At 41.9% G+C, this 17,537-nt stretch overlaps 1 protein-coding gene across 14 annotated transcripts in view; it reads right to left on the reverse strand.

Moving 5' to 3' along the window:
• Positions 1 to 1,429: 1,429 nt before the first annotated feature.
• The window catches only part of MBNL2 (muscleblind like splicing regulator 2), an 84,894-nt gene continuing 68,786 nt past the window's right edge, over positions 1,430 to 17,537 (reverse strand). For 11 of the 14 annotated variants that reach the window (XM_088667512.1, XM_035114360.3, XM_035114358.3 and 8 more), the window contains one exon: positions 1,430 to 6,179. In XM_088667512.1, coding sequence (XP_088523638.1) covers positions 6,055 to 6,179 — 125 coding nt within the window. In that variant the 3' untranslated portion in view covers positions 1,430 to 6,054. The remainder of the gene's footprint in view (positions 6,180 to 17,537) is intronic. The other 3 variants (XM_035114361.3, XM_088667513.1, XM_088667514.1) reach the window with 2 other exon arrangements.

Here is a 17,537-nt window from a genome sequence, read left to right on the forward strand (position 1 = left end):
AGCATATGACATTAGGAGAGAAAGGATGGAATTGTTTGAGGGTGCAGAAGTCTCTCTGGGTGGCTGAGTGGTGGAACTAGAAGGTCACAGGCAAGCATGTGCTGGGATAGAAGATAAGGGGCCTACCTGGTCCACTATAAGCAGCTGTCAGTGCCCAATCAGATTCCTACCGGAAGCACACAAGCAGGACATGAGCACTATAGCGCCGCTTCTGTTAATGGAGTATATATTACTGGTGCACTTCCCTCCATCTTTTATGGAACTCCCACAGAACATTTGGTTGTTCTCCCCTTTGGCCACATTTAAGCACATTTAAGGCCTTTGGGATGCAAGCAACTTCTTTTTAAGAGTCTATAATTTTTGCTCTCTACTACTGTTGCCTTGTTCTGTTTTCATGTTCAGGTACGTTTTAGTGTGTGGTGCTGCTTACCTGCAATAAGCCTAGTTCTCGGCTAGGCTGTTCTCAAGGCACAGCAAGCTAGATGCTGTAGGTACATTTGCTGGGTTCTAGAGCTCACCTTTACCAACTGACTACAACAGCAGTTGTTTTTTGTCAGATCATCGAGAGGCCTCAGCACTTGCATGAAGTCAATCTAAGGGGAACTCTGGCTTCCCTTAGTTCAGGCTCCCCGGTACAGAGAAAATCATCGCCTGTAGGATGTTTTGAGATAGCTCATTGTCTGTGCCAAACGGAAAAGGGAAGGAAGTTCTGAATTTGTGAAAGAATGATTGTGCCAGCAGTGTCTGTTCTGACTAAAAAGCATCAGCATAGGTGTAAGGGGGAGGGCTTATAGGGAACAGCCCCCCCTCATCAGGTCGAGTTCCTCTCAGAGCAGCAAGTCCAGTAGCGGATCAGATTACAGGAAGCAGGAAGCAGAGAGGCAGGGAAGAGGCTCAGACAGCATGAGAGAGCCTCAACACATAGTAGAGAAGGAAGCAGCCGGGGAGGAAATGACGGGAGAGCAGTCAGAAGGACGCCCCCCTCGACGCCTGAATCAAGGCGCATGGCACCCCGTAGGGTGAGAGGAAGGCGCTTTGGGGTTCCCAAGCTGTTATGTTGGGCGCGAAACAGAAAGAAGCCATTGCGAGGTTCTGACTTGGACTAAGCAGACATGTTTTCCAGACTCTTTGCACTGTAAATAGGATGCACAGTAAAAACACCTTAAAAGACAAGCAGGTGTGGAGCGTCATTACTCAAGAGTAGCCGCAAGAACCTATGATAATAGGGATTGGTATTGCATGTGGATTGAGAATGCCAGGGGTGCCTGGCATAAATTCCTGTCTGATAAAAGCACCCTAAATTCCAGCATTTCTTCATATATTTATTGCCTATAGCTTTTCTAAACGCAAGGCTCATTGATCCACTTTCCTTTGTTGCAATCATTTTCTCAGTATGTCACAACAATGAAATAACACTGAGGTACCAGAATCATTTTAAAATGCTTCTTTTTATTTCCATGGTTGCACATTGGGTAATTAAATAATATTTCAACAAACTCATAAATGAGTATTTAAATCAGGCTCCTAAATAATTACAGTACATGGAATAAGAGAAGGGCTTTATTTAACTGTTAGCAAAGGATGCAGTGTAAATCTCACCATTGATCATTCTGTATGGGCAAATTAAGGTATTTTGGTGAAGTGCTCTTACAGAAAACACAGAGACATCCCAAGACACTTGAAATTATGTCTCGACTTCAGTACTTGTTGACTATATTGGCCCATTTCATGGTTGCTTCAAATGAGTATTAAAAACAACAACAACAACAAACCAATGTAAGGTCGATTTACCATCGTTAGACATTCTTTCCCAAAATATAAATGAAGTTTTGGCAAATAATATTTATACAGAAAAATAGGTTTCGATCTTTCCAGATTCAATGTACTCTACAAAACTACTCTAAAATAAATAAAAAATTATGTTCTTGTATACTTTTTCTTTTAAATCCTAGTTCTTTCTTTACTATGAGTACAGATTAAAAGCAGGAGGCACTGAGACTAAACAAAGTGCAGTTGAGAATGGGCAGAAGGAAACCAGGCTTGGGTATTATGTCACATTAAATCTCAGCTTAAAACAAGCTGTGGTTTAATGCGAGATAGTGGGTGCTCCTCTGCCACTCCTACCACATTGTGGATCAAACAATGCGTCAGCCTTGTTGTGTTGTCCGAACCTGGGCTCGTTGTCATTGCTCTCCAAACCAGCCAAGATCTGTTTTTAGCTTACCACTAGTGGTTTGTTGGGGGAGAAATGAACCACAAACCTGGGTTTGAATGGCAAGGCAAGGCAGATTCTGCCTATTTTGTCCACAGGGTGGCAGCAGCAGAAAAGCAGCACTGAAAACCTCCTTAGCAGCATGTGCTTGCAAATACACCATAATTTGCTTTAAACTATGGTTTATTGTGATGTACAGACTGGGCCAGTGATTTTGCTGTCCTAGAGACAGGTATCTCTGAATGCATTTGCATGACTTCTGCTCTCCTAAGTAGCCCTTGCTGAAAAGGACAGGGTTAGACTTCCTTTGCAGCTGAAAATTACAAGTTTTGTTCCTAGTTCTGCTGATGGGACACATTCTGGTAGAAATGGAAAACAGTAAAATGAGGCAAGCAACAAACAGTGGGGCAAAGTCATGTGTTTAGATGCCAAATGGCTGAAAGCAAGCATTAAAATGTATATCGCTTTAGGGTTAGAACATCAGGTTGAGGCTGGAATGAACACTATGTGAAAAGCCAGATAAATAAAGGAGGAATCGGTTCTGGAGCGCAGGGCTGACATCAGGGCCAGCACAAGACATTTTGGCAGCTGAGGCCAACCACAAAACGGTGCCCTGCCTGCCCATCAGGGAAGAAGGGGGTGTATGAAGTTGTACATCAGGAGTAAGGAGAGGAATAGCTCGGGAGAGCATGAGACTCTTAATCACGGTCGTGGGTTAAAGCCCCACGTTGGGCAAAAGATTCCTGAATTGCTGGGGGTTGGACTAGATGACCCTTGTGGTCCCTTCCAACTCTACAATTCTACATCAGAAGTAAGGGGTGAGGGAGTGAGTATTTATATTAGGAATGGAGGCGGGGGCGAGCGGTGTCAATTCAAACTTACCTGATGGTTATCATGTGGGGGGGGGGAGAGGGCATGCTTGGAATCACACGGGGTTGGTTCAGAGCCCAAAACACCCCAGAAATGGCAGACCCCGCCATTTCATCCCTAGGGGTGGGAGACTAGCAGAGCCTTCTACTTGATGAGATTACCTCTACAGTGGCATTGGGGTGGGGAGCTGCTCGAGAGGGGTAGATCCTGCCTCCAAAGCATATGTAGCAGCAGAGGCTGGCGATGAATTCCTTGGAGGCTGGATCTTGCCTTGCCTTGCCTCATGGTTGGGCCAGCCCTGGCTGGCACAGTATGCAAGGAGCAGGATTTTTAAAAGTTGCAAGTGAGAACGTGCCAGGGGCGAGTGGATTAATATATGTTGTTACTAATATAATTTTTTTTTATAAATCACTTCAGAGCCAGAGGCTGTTGAAGCAGTGTAGAACGAAGCAAAATGGGGTGATGCAACATACTCGGGAAAACAATGCAGGTTGAAAGCTTAGTCAGGGCTCCTGGAGGGCAGTGTGGACCTCATTCTAGCTGCCGCTGGTTTCTCTGCCTTTGCAACCTCTGTGACTCATGCTCTTAAAACTGTGATTCTCAAACCACTTAGTCCAGCATAGCTCCATTGAGACAACACAGCTATTTTGGAGCCGATGGATTGTGGTTTGACATAAATATTTTTAGAAATGTAGAAACAGAACAAACTTATATGTCAATACAGTGGAACTCTCTTTTTTAAAAATAGGATCTCTCTTTTTCTCTTTGTTCAGGAGGAAATAAAGATAATGATCATTAATGGATAGAAAATAACATTGCAGTGATTCTAAGAAAATAATTGCTTAAACATAATGTTCAATAAAACATTCTTTCTACAGTTTAAATATTTAAACAACATACATAAATTGCCATTTAGTATTGTCCAATAAACTATCAAATGTTTAAATGCATTTTTTTTAAAAGAACCCAAACTACAGATGTAGGTAAACGGCCATATTATCAACCTAGGTTAAACATCTGAGAAAATTTACAAGTAAAGATAAAAGAAATACATATTCCTCACAAATTAAAACTAATCCAAGATTACAAACACTATGTTTACCACCAGATTTTGGGTTCTTTGTCCCCCCCCCCCTTTCTTTTAGGTGATTGAAGCTATTGTTTGAATATAAACAGATATTAGACATTTGAAAAACAAGATTAACACTGAAAAATAATTTCATTAACAAAAAAATCAATTAGTGCTTCTGGTCTTTCTGAGTTGGCAGTGCCGCTAGAGCTAAGTAGCTTAGAATCAATCTGAAAAGTCTAAGTTAAAATACTGCAATCATTTATAATGTTCACATGGAAAAAAACCAGATGTTTCAAACAATTATACATATTTCCATAGAACAGCTGCTTTTTTGTTTTATAAACAATAATTTAAAATCTATGTACTTGTCTGATATATGTGCAACATATAAAATGTGAAATGTGACATATTTGGTACAACAGTGTAGGAAACAAATCTTAAAAACAAACCTCCTACATTAAGAAAATGTATATAATTACCTTGTAAATCAACACAGTTTTTAAAAAAGTAAACATTAAAATCTGTTTTGTCCATATATATGTATGTGTATATATAATATGTATATAGCTGTATTAAAGATATCTTCATAGTTCTGTGACATAAAATAAGCTTTTAAAGAAAAAAAGGTTAAAAGAACTAGTTTCTTTCTCTGTGCTGTAATCCGGTTACAACTTCTTAAACCTGATTTTAAAAATACGGCAACATTAACAATGGATTAAACTGAAGCTCTCTCTACATACATTTTGTTCAGTATTTTCCTAGTCATCTAGATTAAAGTCACTTATTAGTTTTTTTCAATGACTCAGTTTCAATTATTCTGTTTTGAGTTAAATTAGAATATCTTGCTATCTTTTCACCTTTAGACCCATTTCTTTAATTGGGAAGAAGTTATTTCATAACAAGTTCTTGATTTTTGGTAACCTGATTGTAAATCTGAAAGCTTAATCACTTGGTGTAAATTCAATTATGGACATCAGTGTTACATAGTTTCAAGTCTGATGTGGCAAAATTTAGGCACTTTTGCAAAGGCTTTGTTTTAAAAAATATCCTCTCTTTGTAAAATAACATAGTCAAGACTTTGTTTGGGGTATGGAAACCATACTGTGCAAAGGTTTAATTTAGTTCCAGAATGCCACGATTCCAGTACAGCTTCTCCGCACCTGCCCAAAATCAGCTCGTGTGCATCTCCGCAATTTGTGCTTTGCCTTGGAGCTTTTAACGGGTGATGTTCAGGAATACAGGGCTCTGCTTTCACATCACCTCCTTTGCCTTGGCATCAACTGCCTAGTAGAGAAGTGAGCTTTTTAAGAGAGTACAAAGTGGTCAAAGGGTTAAAAGTTAAGTCTGCAGTTGGTGAAGATTGGCCAAGATCCAAAGGGTGACTGGGGTGTGTGGGCACCCAAGGGCTTGCACGTGATTTCCCCCCACTTCCTTTGAGCAGGAGAACCCCCCTTGTCGCTCACCTACAGCTTTGGGAACCCTCCACAATTTCCGAAGCAGTTTGCCCCGCGAAGTGGCCAGGGCCCTCGCCCACATGGAGCTCGTTAGGTGGTTCTCTGGACCTTGGGCTTAGTGGCCAATGTAAATCATTTATTGCTAACATTGAAAGATTCATAAAGTTGTGAACCCTACAATAATATATGAATAGGAACTACTTACATTAGCTATAATCATGGCGGTAAGACGATATTTCTAAGAAGTAAACGGTGCTGTATAAAACCTTTAAAAGTAAAATGTTACCCTTTTTTTTTAAGTCTTGAACCATCACAGCTGGCATCAGATAGTTAACTAGATTAGTTTGGAATATACTAAGCATACCATATTTAATATTCATTTTATGATATAGCAGCACTAGCTCTTTAGTGTTTTTGTGATTTGTCCAGACGAACAAACTCTTTACTCAGCATGCAGTTTGTGGCAATTCTATTGAAGAGACAGGGTAGTATGTACAGTAACAATGCTTTGCTGTCCTCATCGAGGCCTCTTGACATTCCATCCCATTCCTGTTGACTATTTCAGGATTATCTGTTAGAAGAAAAGAAAAAACAGCAACATTGTTGAGTGTGCTATTCAATTCTGATGAAGCAACTATTCCCCACCCCCTTTTGGTTTTATGTTGCCTCAGTATGAAAGCACACAGATGGTGAATTTCCTGTTCTGATGGATTAAACTTGCATAGTATGCGAGCCTTTAAGAATAACGGTGCTCATTTGTTACAATGGTGTGTGTTCCCAATAATTTCCTGGACATGCAATACAGTCACACCTTCAATCCCAAATGCCGCAAACCCGGAAATGAGCGCTCCGGTTTGTGAACGTTCTTTGGAACCCAAATATCTGACGCAACTTCCGATTGGCTGCAGGAGCTTCCTGAAGCCAATCGGAAGCCACGCCTTGGTTTCCGAACGTTTTGGAAGTTGAACGGACTTCCAGAATGGATTCCGTTTGACTTCTGATGTACCACTGTATTAGGAAACTCATCATTGTGCCCTCAGCTGTGCCCTGTGCCTTTGCCCTCGGTCTTGACAGATGTTGCTGAAAGCTGGGAACACTCAGGCTGCCATCTCTCTGAATGGGGCCAGCCCAGCACCACGCTCCCCTGGGGTCCTCCTGTGCCACATCATTATTTATTCCACAGGCATTTCCCCCTATGCTGTTGCCTTTAGAAGCAGAGACTAACCTGGGAAGGGATATGTATCCATGCATATTTGCCCAAAATGTCACCTAGGACGTAGCTATACAGCTGCAAATAAAACATTGTAAGAGTGTTTTAAGTGCAATATACAATTTGACACTAGATGGTGATGGTGAGCCTTATGGAAAACTCAATGTACAGTGGAACCTCGGTTGTCGAACGTAATCCGTTCCGGAAGACCGTTCGACTTCCGAAACGTTCGACAACCGAGGCGCAATGGGCAATCATCAAAGTGCATGGAGAAAATTGAGAAACGCGCCTTGGAAGCCGTTCGACTTCCGAGGTGCATTCAAAAACGGAAGCATTCACTTCCAGGTTTTCAGCGTTCGGGTTCTGAAACATTCGGCTTCTGAGACGCTCAAAAACCGAGGTTCCACTGTATTTTTTTTTAAGCTTAAAAAAACCCCTCATTTTCAGAATTTTTTTTCAATGTGTGTGTAGATTCCACCCTAACCTGCTTAGTAGTAGTAAGAAACAAGAAATCCACAAATACTGAAAAGTAGTCTCCAATTAGGGAATGTACTTCAAGCTTGCAAACATACGCTCTCAGGCTGAATAAAAGGGAAAACTCCTCCAGATAATTGGGCAAGGAAGAATTGGTGGCTTTTTTCTTTCAGGGTCGCAAATTATTAATTTAAGCACTGTAAGGCTAATGAAATGGGCTAGTAATTTTTGTGGACTTATTTACAAGGCTGATTTATTATTAAAACTAAACTGCTTGAAGCAGGAGCTGCTTGCCTGGTGGGGTGGAGCTGCAGCAATAGCCTTCAGGCAACAGTGTTGCTGCCATTCAGCAACCGCTGAATGGGCACCTCAGCAGGATCGCTGCATTGGCTCTGCCAGTGCACCGATGCAGCCACAACCATGCAGCTGCCCTTCTTGAAAAGTAGCAAAGATGCTGCTGCCGCTGCCAGAAGACTCTTGCCGCAGCTCCGACCCACCAAGTGAGCTGCTTGAAAGTAAATTTCTCTTGGTAGATGCTTGAGGCCTCAACTCCCAAATTCTAGCACAGGCTCCCACTTACACAGAGGTTAGTATCAGTGAAATGCACGTTAAGTGGGGAACACCCTGAAGAGTCCTAGCAGCTTGCAAGGAGACACTTCCCGGAGCCTGAAAAGGATGTCCTCTTTGGGCTCTGGGGAGGGTCTCCTTGCAAGCCAGAGGCGGAGCGGGACTTTGTTGAGGTTGCCCAGTCTCCCCGCCTAACAGCTGACATGTGGGGTAGAGCAGCAGCTGCTTCTCCGCACATCAGATGAGCATCTCAGCAAAGCCCCACTGTCCCTCCAGCTCACGAGGAGACCCTCCCAGGAGACCAAAGAGGACATCTTCTCTCTGGGGAGGATTCTCCAGGGTGCTCCCCACGTCCTGGCACCAGATGTGTGCACGGTTGCGTGCAAGCCTGTACACGGTTTTCCAGTTAAAGTAGAAGATGTAAAATTTATATGCATGTGCACACTATAATTTAGCATGACTTGAACAAGTTGCAGCAAGCTTCGGGCTTGTGCACTACTTCTCCCCGCATGGCCAGATATTCAAAAGCTTCTACTTCCGCTTTTGATTAGCAACAGCTTGCCATGTAGTTTGGACCCACAATTATAGGAAGCATTAACTATGGTTTGTTTGAACAAGCCAGCGTCGGTTAACTATGGTTTGAAGGTAAATATGATCATAGTTAATATTAAACCAGTTTGTCAGTCAGAATGACACAATTATGATTAAGAAAAAGTGACAACTTCCAAATTACTTCTCCCTGATTCAGCAGCACCTGGGGACCCAATGTTGAAGAAAACTGCTATGGGAAATGCAACCATTATGAAGATCTAATTGGGGACACTTTAGGATGTTCCTGGTTGATTTTTAAAGTTCACTGTACAGTCGTACCTTGGAAGTCGAACGGAACCTATTCCAGATGTCCACTTGACTTCCAAAACATTCGAAAACCAAAGCGTGGCTTCTGGTTGGCTGCTGGAAGCTCAAAAACCAAGGTACGACTGTATAAGGTTTGAATCCTATATCATCACCTGAGGACCATGAGACACTACACTAGCATGGAGCCTACAGTTCTAAAATATGCAGCTGCTACATTTTTCTACATAACTTTCAGAACATATTTCTGATAAAAGGTGGCAGTCTTCATCAGAATGATGGGTGTATTTCATGTTCTCAGGACAAATGGATATATTCTGTATGATATACATGAACAATTAACTACAGTGAAATATTACCTCTGCCCTACAGTCTAAAATTAAAATTACTAAAAACTAATACAAAAAGCTAAAATACATTAGCCATTAGGACGCTTATTTCAGCCACATAAAGAACCAGCTCCTTTATCAATAAATAGTTCCTGGAGCCAGATATGAGAATATAAAAGACTAGTGAGAGACCAAGCTTAAACCACAGGATGGACGATTCATAAAATAAGCAAGTAATATTTTCAAGCTATTTTATCCAGCTTCCTGCAGATAGCTCTACAGAGTTTCATTTATTTATGGGGTGCTTTTCAGAAACATATTTTTCAATCACAACACTATAATAATAATAATAATAATAATAATAATAATAATAATAATAATAATAATAATATAATAATAGAGAGTACAAGAATCTGAGGCCTTACACTAATCCACAGATGTTCCCTGCCATAGCTTCCTCCTTGCTGTAGCTGCTTCTATCATTTACTTATTCAAAGATTTGTTGTTGTTTTTAATTCTGTTTTTAAGACCAAGAAAAAGGCTCACAAATCACTAAAAACTGACAGTCCCTGTCAGCAGCCTTACAATCTAAACAGACATGACGCAAAAGGGAAATGGATTGGGGGAAGGAATAAATGAACTCGGGTTCAAGTTCATAGTTAAAAGTTGTTCTAATGACTAGCTGGAAATGGAGCAGTGCAGGAGAGGGGACAACCCCCCCCCAAACTCTTCCTTTCCTCTGCTGCAACTACCATAGGGGAGCAATAGGGAAGCCAGATCCAAACCCCACTCAGCAGTGGGGCTGCTGCTGGAAGAGGGAAAACAGGCCTTAAAAATGATGTTCTCTGCTGAGTTGTCCGGTCCTGTGACCAAGCAGAACAGGCATAGGATCTGGCCTAAGTCCCGCCGCCATGCCCCTGGAACTCCCATTTTGTGGGATTTGTAGCAGCCTCGGCTCAGCCCTGACTGAGCCAGGATGACCACATTACACTGGCTGAGCTGGAGTTGGGGACTCTGACTGCGTGGGACATCAACCAGCTAAGCCAGAGATCCCCTGCATCCTGAGCTGCTCACCCCAGCAGATCTTGCCATGGGATTGCTTCCTGCCACTGCTGTCATGTTATGACCCATACCATTATTTAGAACAAATACCTTTGGTGTTTGGCCATGGTAGAGCAAGGGTGAGGTGACGCTGTACTCTTCTGTATACTGCAACACAAGCTAATTCTCACAACTGAATGCAACAAAGATGATGACCTGCTTATCTCATTTAAATCAAAGGGCCGAAATAAAAAGGGGGGTGCATTTGGGGTCATTCCAGGACAGAGATGTTCTTTCCAAAGCTATATCTGGCCCAGTGAGATCTATTTTGAGACTGCACACCATATTTGGGAATGACAATCTAGGCACCTCTTTCACAATCAACAGTTCACCTCTACCTGAGGTTACCTGCCCAAGGATCAAAGTGCATTACCTTAAGGGTTCGTTTGCAAGAGATTATGAAACTTCAATCAATCAGTGTCACAAAGTACTTTTCAGTGCTAGAGAATTTTTGCCTCTGGGAGAAGTACCTGAATGCTATACCACAGTACAGGCATGCAAAACCCTTTTGGCTACACAGGCCAGATCCTTAACAGGCCGAATTTGAGAGGGTTTAAATCCTACTCAGGAAGGGGTCTGCATTGGAACCGCAGCTAAAAGGAAGGGGGAAACCCAAAGTTATAGCAAGGGGTTTCATCTGGCTTAGCACTGGGTTTGGCTGCAGCAGCTGCAGGAGACAACCCCCGTGTCTCCTCCATGGCCTCACAGCCAGCAAGCACAGGCAGGCATCAAAACAAGTCGGTCAGATCACTCAGGCTCTGCTTCTATTTTACTAAAACCCCAAGTCCCACCAGTCAGAATTAGGTGCAAAACAGCGACTTCACACCCTAGTTAACTCCTGGTTTCCCCTACATTTTATTCATTTCAGCAGCGTACTTAAGGAAAGAAATAAAGTGCACTTTTGTTGCTATTGTTAAACCTTCAGAAAACTTTATTGATCTACTGCAAATCTTGCAAAGATCCACCACTAGAGCTCCTGATCTATAAAGGTGTCTGTTCCTCCTGCTGCTACAGTGTGTGGGTTTCCATGATTAAAAAACACACACAACTGAAATATGCTGGCTGGCCGCGACTGGCGCAGTGGCTGCCTCAATCAGCTGAATACAATGAACAAGGCAGCTGCTCTACTAATTTAAATCGACCAGAGGAACAAGATGGTATAACTTAAATCAACTTAAGAAAAGGTATAGTTTGAAATGGTAGCAAATTCTGGTTTGGAAGCATATGCTGACTTATTCATCTGGCTATTATTTTTGATTGAATTAATAGAAACTAGAAGTGACATCTCCCCATTATCATACCGCATAGCCAACTTCAATTTGTGTTTGCAAATGTCGATCTCATGATAAGGAAGCTGGCACTGTTTTTTGTTTTTTTTTATTTTGTTAGGTTGCAAAGCAGAGGAAGAGCAGGCGGTCCATTGCTCTGGCTCTTCCAATGCACTTTAGATTCCACCTCTTGTCCAACTGTTTCCATCTCAAAAAGTTCTTATAAGAACTCTGAGACTTTAAGAGTAGGTTCCTGAGTCTGCTTGGGTCCCCTTTCCCCCTTAATTTATTCTTTCATTTGTGCCATGCCTCTTAGATTAAGGTACGGACTGTCCTCCTTTTATTATTGATCAGTAAGCTACTCTGGGAACATTTCTAGCAGAATAGCAGGGCAAAATATATTGCATTAAAAAGTAATAAATATGTATTTATGCATTTACTGTACTGTAGTTCTCAAGCCCGGCAAACAAATTTCCTTCTCACTTTCATAATTAGCACAAAAGGAGTGGGAATAGAGAACATTTTCGGGAGGAGCCATAACTCACTAACAGAGCATCCTGTTCTCACAGTGGCCAAGCAGGCGCCTATGGGAAGCCTGTAAACGGGACCTGACGCAACAGCGCTCTCATTCCTTATCCCAAGCAACTGATGTTCAGAGCCAATACTGGAGGCAGGCTGTAGTCATAATAGTAGCCATTGATAGCCTTATCTTCTATGAATCTGTCCAATTCCCTTTTAAAGTTGGTGTCCATTACTGCCTCTTGTTAGAACATATCCCATAGTTTCCGGCTATGCGCTGTATGAAGTACTGCCTTTTGTCTGTCCCGAATCCTCCAACATTCAGCTTCAGCGACTGACCCCAGTTCAAGTCCTATGAAAGAGAAACTCCACCCACTTTCTCCACCCCATGAATAATTCCATGCGCCTCTATGATGTTTCCACTAACATGCCTTTTCCCTAAACTGAAAAGCCCCAAATGCTATAAGGCTTTCCTTACAGAGAAGCTGCTCCAGCCCACTGACCCCATTGCTTGCCCCTTTCTGAACTTTCCCCAGCTGAACAGAGTCTTCCAAGTACAAAATATATTTGTATATTGGCAGTTTTACATGCCAAAGGTCCCAGGTTCTATCCTTAGCACAGTCTTTTCCCATGGAGGATGCTGTGCTGGCAAAGGAGAGCTGCTGCTGGTCACAGTGGCCTGAATAAGGCAGGTTCACCTGCTAATATTTCTCCTGCCACCAATCTAAGTGTTTTTAAGAAGTCTTGTGATGACAATCCTGGTACAGTATAGCTCAGAAATCCCTCCATAAATTAGTTTCATTTCCACCATTAGTTTCATTTTCAACATTAACCAGGAGAAAACGTCCAGATTTTTAAAGCAACAAATTGCTCCTCAAACATTTTCTTGATCGTAAAATATGATTTTTATTAAAGGTACTAAAACAGCTTTCTGTTGAACTGATAGGATACTGTATCCCAAAAAGTTAATGGTTTGAGGAAAGCATTATTTTGACTTCCTGATATACCCATCCATCCCCATGTCCAACCTTCCCACCCTACATTTTGGAGCCATCAACTTTCGGCTTCTTTCTGGCGTCGTGCAATAAATGAACAAATATCACCTGCACAGAAGTGGTGTGAATGGAAGGAGCAAAGTGTCACAAGGTGTAGCGGTTGGCAAGAAGCTGTTCAGCTCATTGTTGCTACAGGTGGAATTGGCAAGTGGGACTGAACAGCTGACATGCTCAGATTTCAGGACACTGGCTTGATGACAGCATATGATACAAATAGCACAACTGTGTGTGTGGTTAGGTCTTCTACCTTCCACTTCAGATAATTCTGACTACTTAGGCTCATGGGAAGGTGCCTTAAGGCTATTGGTCCATCGGGTCAGTATGGTCACTGGCAGCAGCTCTCCATTCGAGGATCTTGAGCGGGAGTCTTCCAGCAGAAGCTGGAGATGCGAGGGACTGAACTTGGGACCTTCTGCTAAACATGTGCTACATTGTGGAGTTATTGCTGTTTCCCTAATATTTAACATTTGGCATAGCAACCAAAGAGTTCAGAGCCTTCACCTGCATTACTGCACTGTAACCCTTACCACAACCCTGTAAGGTAGGTAGGTCAGCAGTATTATCCCCCAAACTGCTGATAGGGGACGGGTGGTCCTGATGAAAAGTGCATGGTATTCATTGAGAGGTTCCAATCGTTGCATGATTTTGCATCAACAAACAACAGAAATAAGAACAAATTTTGGCCACTTGTGAAAGGTTTTTTATTAGTCCTGAGATTTACAACTCACTATTTACTAAAGAAGGCTGATCGCCGAAGAATTGATGCTTTTGAATTATGGTGCTGGAGGGGACTCTTGAGAGTCCCATGGACTGCAAGAAGATCAAACCTATCCATTCTGAAGGAAATCAGCCCTGAGTGCTCACTGGAAGGACAGATTGTGAAGCTGAGGCTCCAATACTTTGGCCACCTCATGAGAAGAGAAGAATCCTTGGAAAAGACCCTGATGTTGGGAAAGATTGAGGGCACTAGGAGAAGGGGACGACAGAGGACGAGATGGTTGGACAGTGTTCTCGAAGCTACGAACATGAGTTTGACCAAACTGCGGGAGGCAGTGCAAGACAGGAGTGCCTGGCGTGCTCTGGTCCATCAGGTCATGAAGAGTAAGACATGACTAAACAACAATTTACTAATTTTCTAGACATTTATCATAACTGTGTATGTGTGTGTGTGTGTGTTTCTGTTATGGACTGTTGAGGGGGCAGTCTTTGGGAAACAAGGTGTTTTAAGGAGGATTTATAGTCTTTAGTTTTAATGTACAGCAATTCACATACAGTAGTTGCCCAGAGTGGCATACACTGTGAGCCTATACAGACAACAGTTTTGCCACACGGAGTACCACATTGGCTGCTGTTGTGTGGCAGTGTTGATACAGATTGAAAGATACCCTGGGCTGCTCTACATAAACTCAGTGATGTTTAGATGCACGCATCCTGCTTTGCAGAGGGTGGGAATAGATTACGCTCAGGGTCCCTTCCAACTCTACGATTCTATATATAATTGTGATCTATTAAGTCTCTCTTGAATTTTGGGTTGTTGTTTTTTTTACTTTTTTCTTAAGAGGCTATGAAGATGCCTTTTCAGAGTTCATATATTAAATGCTGAATACGTCGCAGTCTGCAAGTTGCAGAAAACTGAAATGGAAATTACGTTTAGTGGCTGAAAGTGCTGTGAATAGGATGCTAAACACTGATATTTGCAGGCAACAGAGCTTCCTTTTAATGAAATTGCTTTTTAAAGCAATCCTTTGCATGTGAGTGGCATAGCAGGTAAATATGATGATAAAGCACATGCTAGAATCTAGATATCTTACAGAAACTCACAAGATTGCACTTACTGGAAGCAATGTTATTTTTTCCCTACAAGTTACATAAAAAATTGAACTGAACAATTCTTATGTGCATGTGGTGCATTCTGGACAGTTTGCTCATAAAAGCCATCACTGTGTTCTTCAGAAGGCATTTACATGCTCAAAGTTATAATGTTTAACCCTTAACTCTACTACTACTACTTGCTGAATTTATGTTTACATTTGCAAACTAAAAAAAGTATCCAGAGGAAATTCAGGGAGTGAGACACTCCATCCAAAATTAGTGAAATTAAAAATCAGCCATGCTAGCACTCCCTTATTAGGTTACACAAATTTCCTATAACTTAAAACATGACCTGTACCTGAGAAAATTTTAATCAAAATACTGCTTCACTAACTTATTCCCAAACCTGAAACTGAAGAATACAAATTCTGGCATTTCATGAAAGTTCGCTTTCAGATAGGCAATGGTATTTCACACTTCTTAAAGTAGTGCTATCACATATTGGAAGGCAAATATTAACTTTGAAATTGTGGCTGCAGCTGATGCAAAGCACCTCTACCGAAAAACAACCTACTTTTCAAAGCTCTGTCTTGAGACAAGTTTTAAGTGCTGGAAAGCAATGTGGCATGTGGAAAATTAAGAATAAAAAGGGCATGTGAAATACGCATTAATGGGTCTACTGACTGTGTGCTGCAAAACTAACGAACAGCCATGTAAAATGACATCTTTAACAAGAAGGAAATAAGAAGTCCTAAATTGTTCTGGGCAGCCTAGTAGGTGGATGCTTTTTCTATCGCTGACAAAATCAACATCCTACAGAGAACATAGCTTTTTACCTTTGTGGACAATCTGTAGGATGGGTTCTTCAAACAGGGGTTTATGTTGCATCTGATCAGGAGGTGGGGGGCTCAGAGCTAAGACATGGTGCCTGATTTAGTCTGGCCTGCCTGTTGTGCTGCCTGCTTTCTGGCTCTGAATGCTAGAGTCCTCACCCCCGCCTGCAAAAACACTTCACAGCAGAGCACATTAGAGTGGCAGAGTCTTCTGTAGCTTGGACTTGACTTGTGATGCACTGACCACAATGCTTGGCTACTGTTGCGCTGTACGAGATAGTTTTGATTTTAATAATGGTCTGCCAGCTTTTGCGACATGATCCTGTCGGCTGCCGTAGTTCTAAGTGCTTTCCCATTAAGACATTTGTGGCTATGCATGTACTATTTATTTTAAACTGTGTTTAACGCTGCATTTTAAATGACTGAATCCTGGCCTGGGACCTCATGGCGGGTCGTTGTTTGTTGTTGTTATATTGGTAGCACCTTTCCAAGTATTGGATTTGTGCTCATAATGTGCCATACTATAACCTCCATGCCATTACGTTCCCAAGTATAGCCTAGATCATCAAGGCCTGTGGCAGATATATGAACCAACCCCAGGTATGCAGAAGCAAGCATAAGCGATGTTCAAGATAGGAAAGTGTGTCAGAGGCAGCTTAGATATCAGGGCCAGGGCTTAAAGAAAGAGATAAATGGCTGTGCCTTTGAGATTGGTGCTAGTGGACTGGAGTAGTTTCTGAGTAAAAGGGCTAGTAAATAATACTAAATAATACTGTGTGTATGTGTATGTGTATTATCTATCAGCATTTTAGATTGCTTTTACTCTTGTTTTTATATTTGGTTTACTGTTCGCTTTGTAAGTCACTTCAAGTCACTTTTGTAAAAACAAAGCAACTAATGCAATCCAAATCAGGGTGTTCACTGCAGAAAGATGCCTTAAAAACAAAGAGCTCCAGGTGATATGAACAAATAAATTAAGCTCCAAGGAAAAGATGAGAGTGATCCCTTTGAGAGTACCACTATCTGACCTGGGATGGTGAGGGAGGGTGTATTTCTTCATTCTCTCAAATATGGTGATCAATCAGATTCTGAGTGTAAGCAAAAATCCATATCCATGCATGTATGTGAATCCATATCCATGCATGTGTGAAACGGCTATCATAAATCAAACACTGCAATGGAGCTTTCCTGTCAACGCGCATGCTTTTAAAAGAGAACCACTGTTCGTAGTCAGTTGGTCAAGCCAGCTGTGCATGTCTTTGCTTTGCTAAACAAACAAACCATGCTTGCTTGTTTTGCTATAGGGGGTGGTGAAGTCTACTTTTTTCACTAAATGAAGCGTACAGGCCTATTTTTACCCCTCCACACTCCAAACAAAAAAAAGAGAGAAGCACTAAATACAAAGGATTTAGGATAGTACAGAAAAATAGTGGGACGTTTTTAAAAAAAGAGTAAGTTGCCCAATATAGATTGGGAGACTCGTGTGTTTTAGGATTTTTCTTTCCTGTTTCGAAAACATTTAGGGAAGGCAGGGAGGTGAATATACCATATATACGTAGGTGAGCTCCACACCTCTGTGCTGTATGGAGTCAGTCTTAAACTGTTGCTTTCATCTATTCTCTTACTGCTTCCGCTTTCCCCATCTGCTCTATACACTAGGCAGATTTGAAGGACCGTGTACAAAGATAGCAATAATATGGGGCACACTGTACAGAGCTTTCCAAACTCTGTAGCGACACATTAGTGTGTCGGCTGCAGTGTGTAGGTGTGTCACTCCTTCTGGGGGCTGGAAAGGGGTTAGTTTAACCTTCGGTTTGCTAGTAAAACTGAACTACTGTACCGCAAAAGGATGCATGTCTAAAAAGTGTGCCAATAACATGAGAAGTTTGGAAAGCTCTGACATAGT

The sequence above is a fragment of the Zootoca vivipara genome, chromosome 4 (genome assembly GCF_965207765.1).
Source record: "Zootoca vivipara chromosome 4, rZooViv2.hap1.1, whole genome shotgun sequence".
NCBI lineage: Eukaryota > Metazoa > Chordata > Lepidosauria > Squamata > Lacertidae > Zootoca > Zootoca vivipara.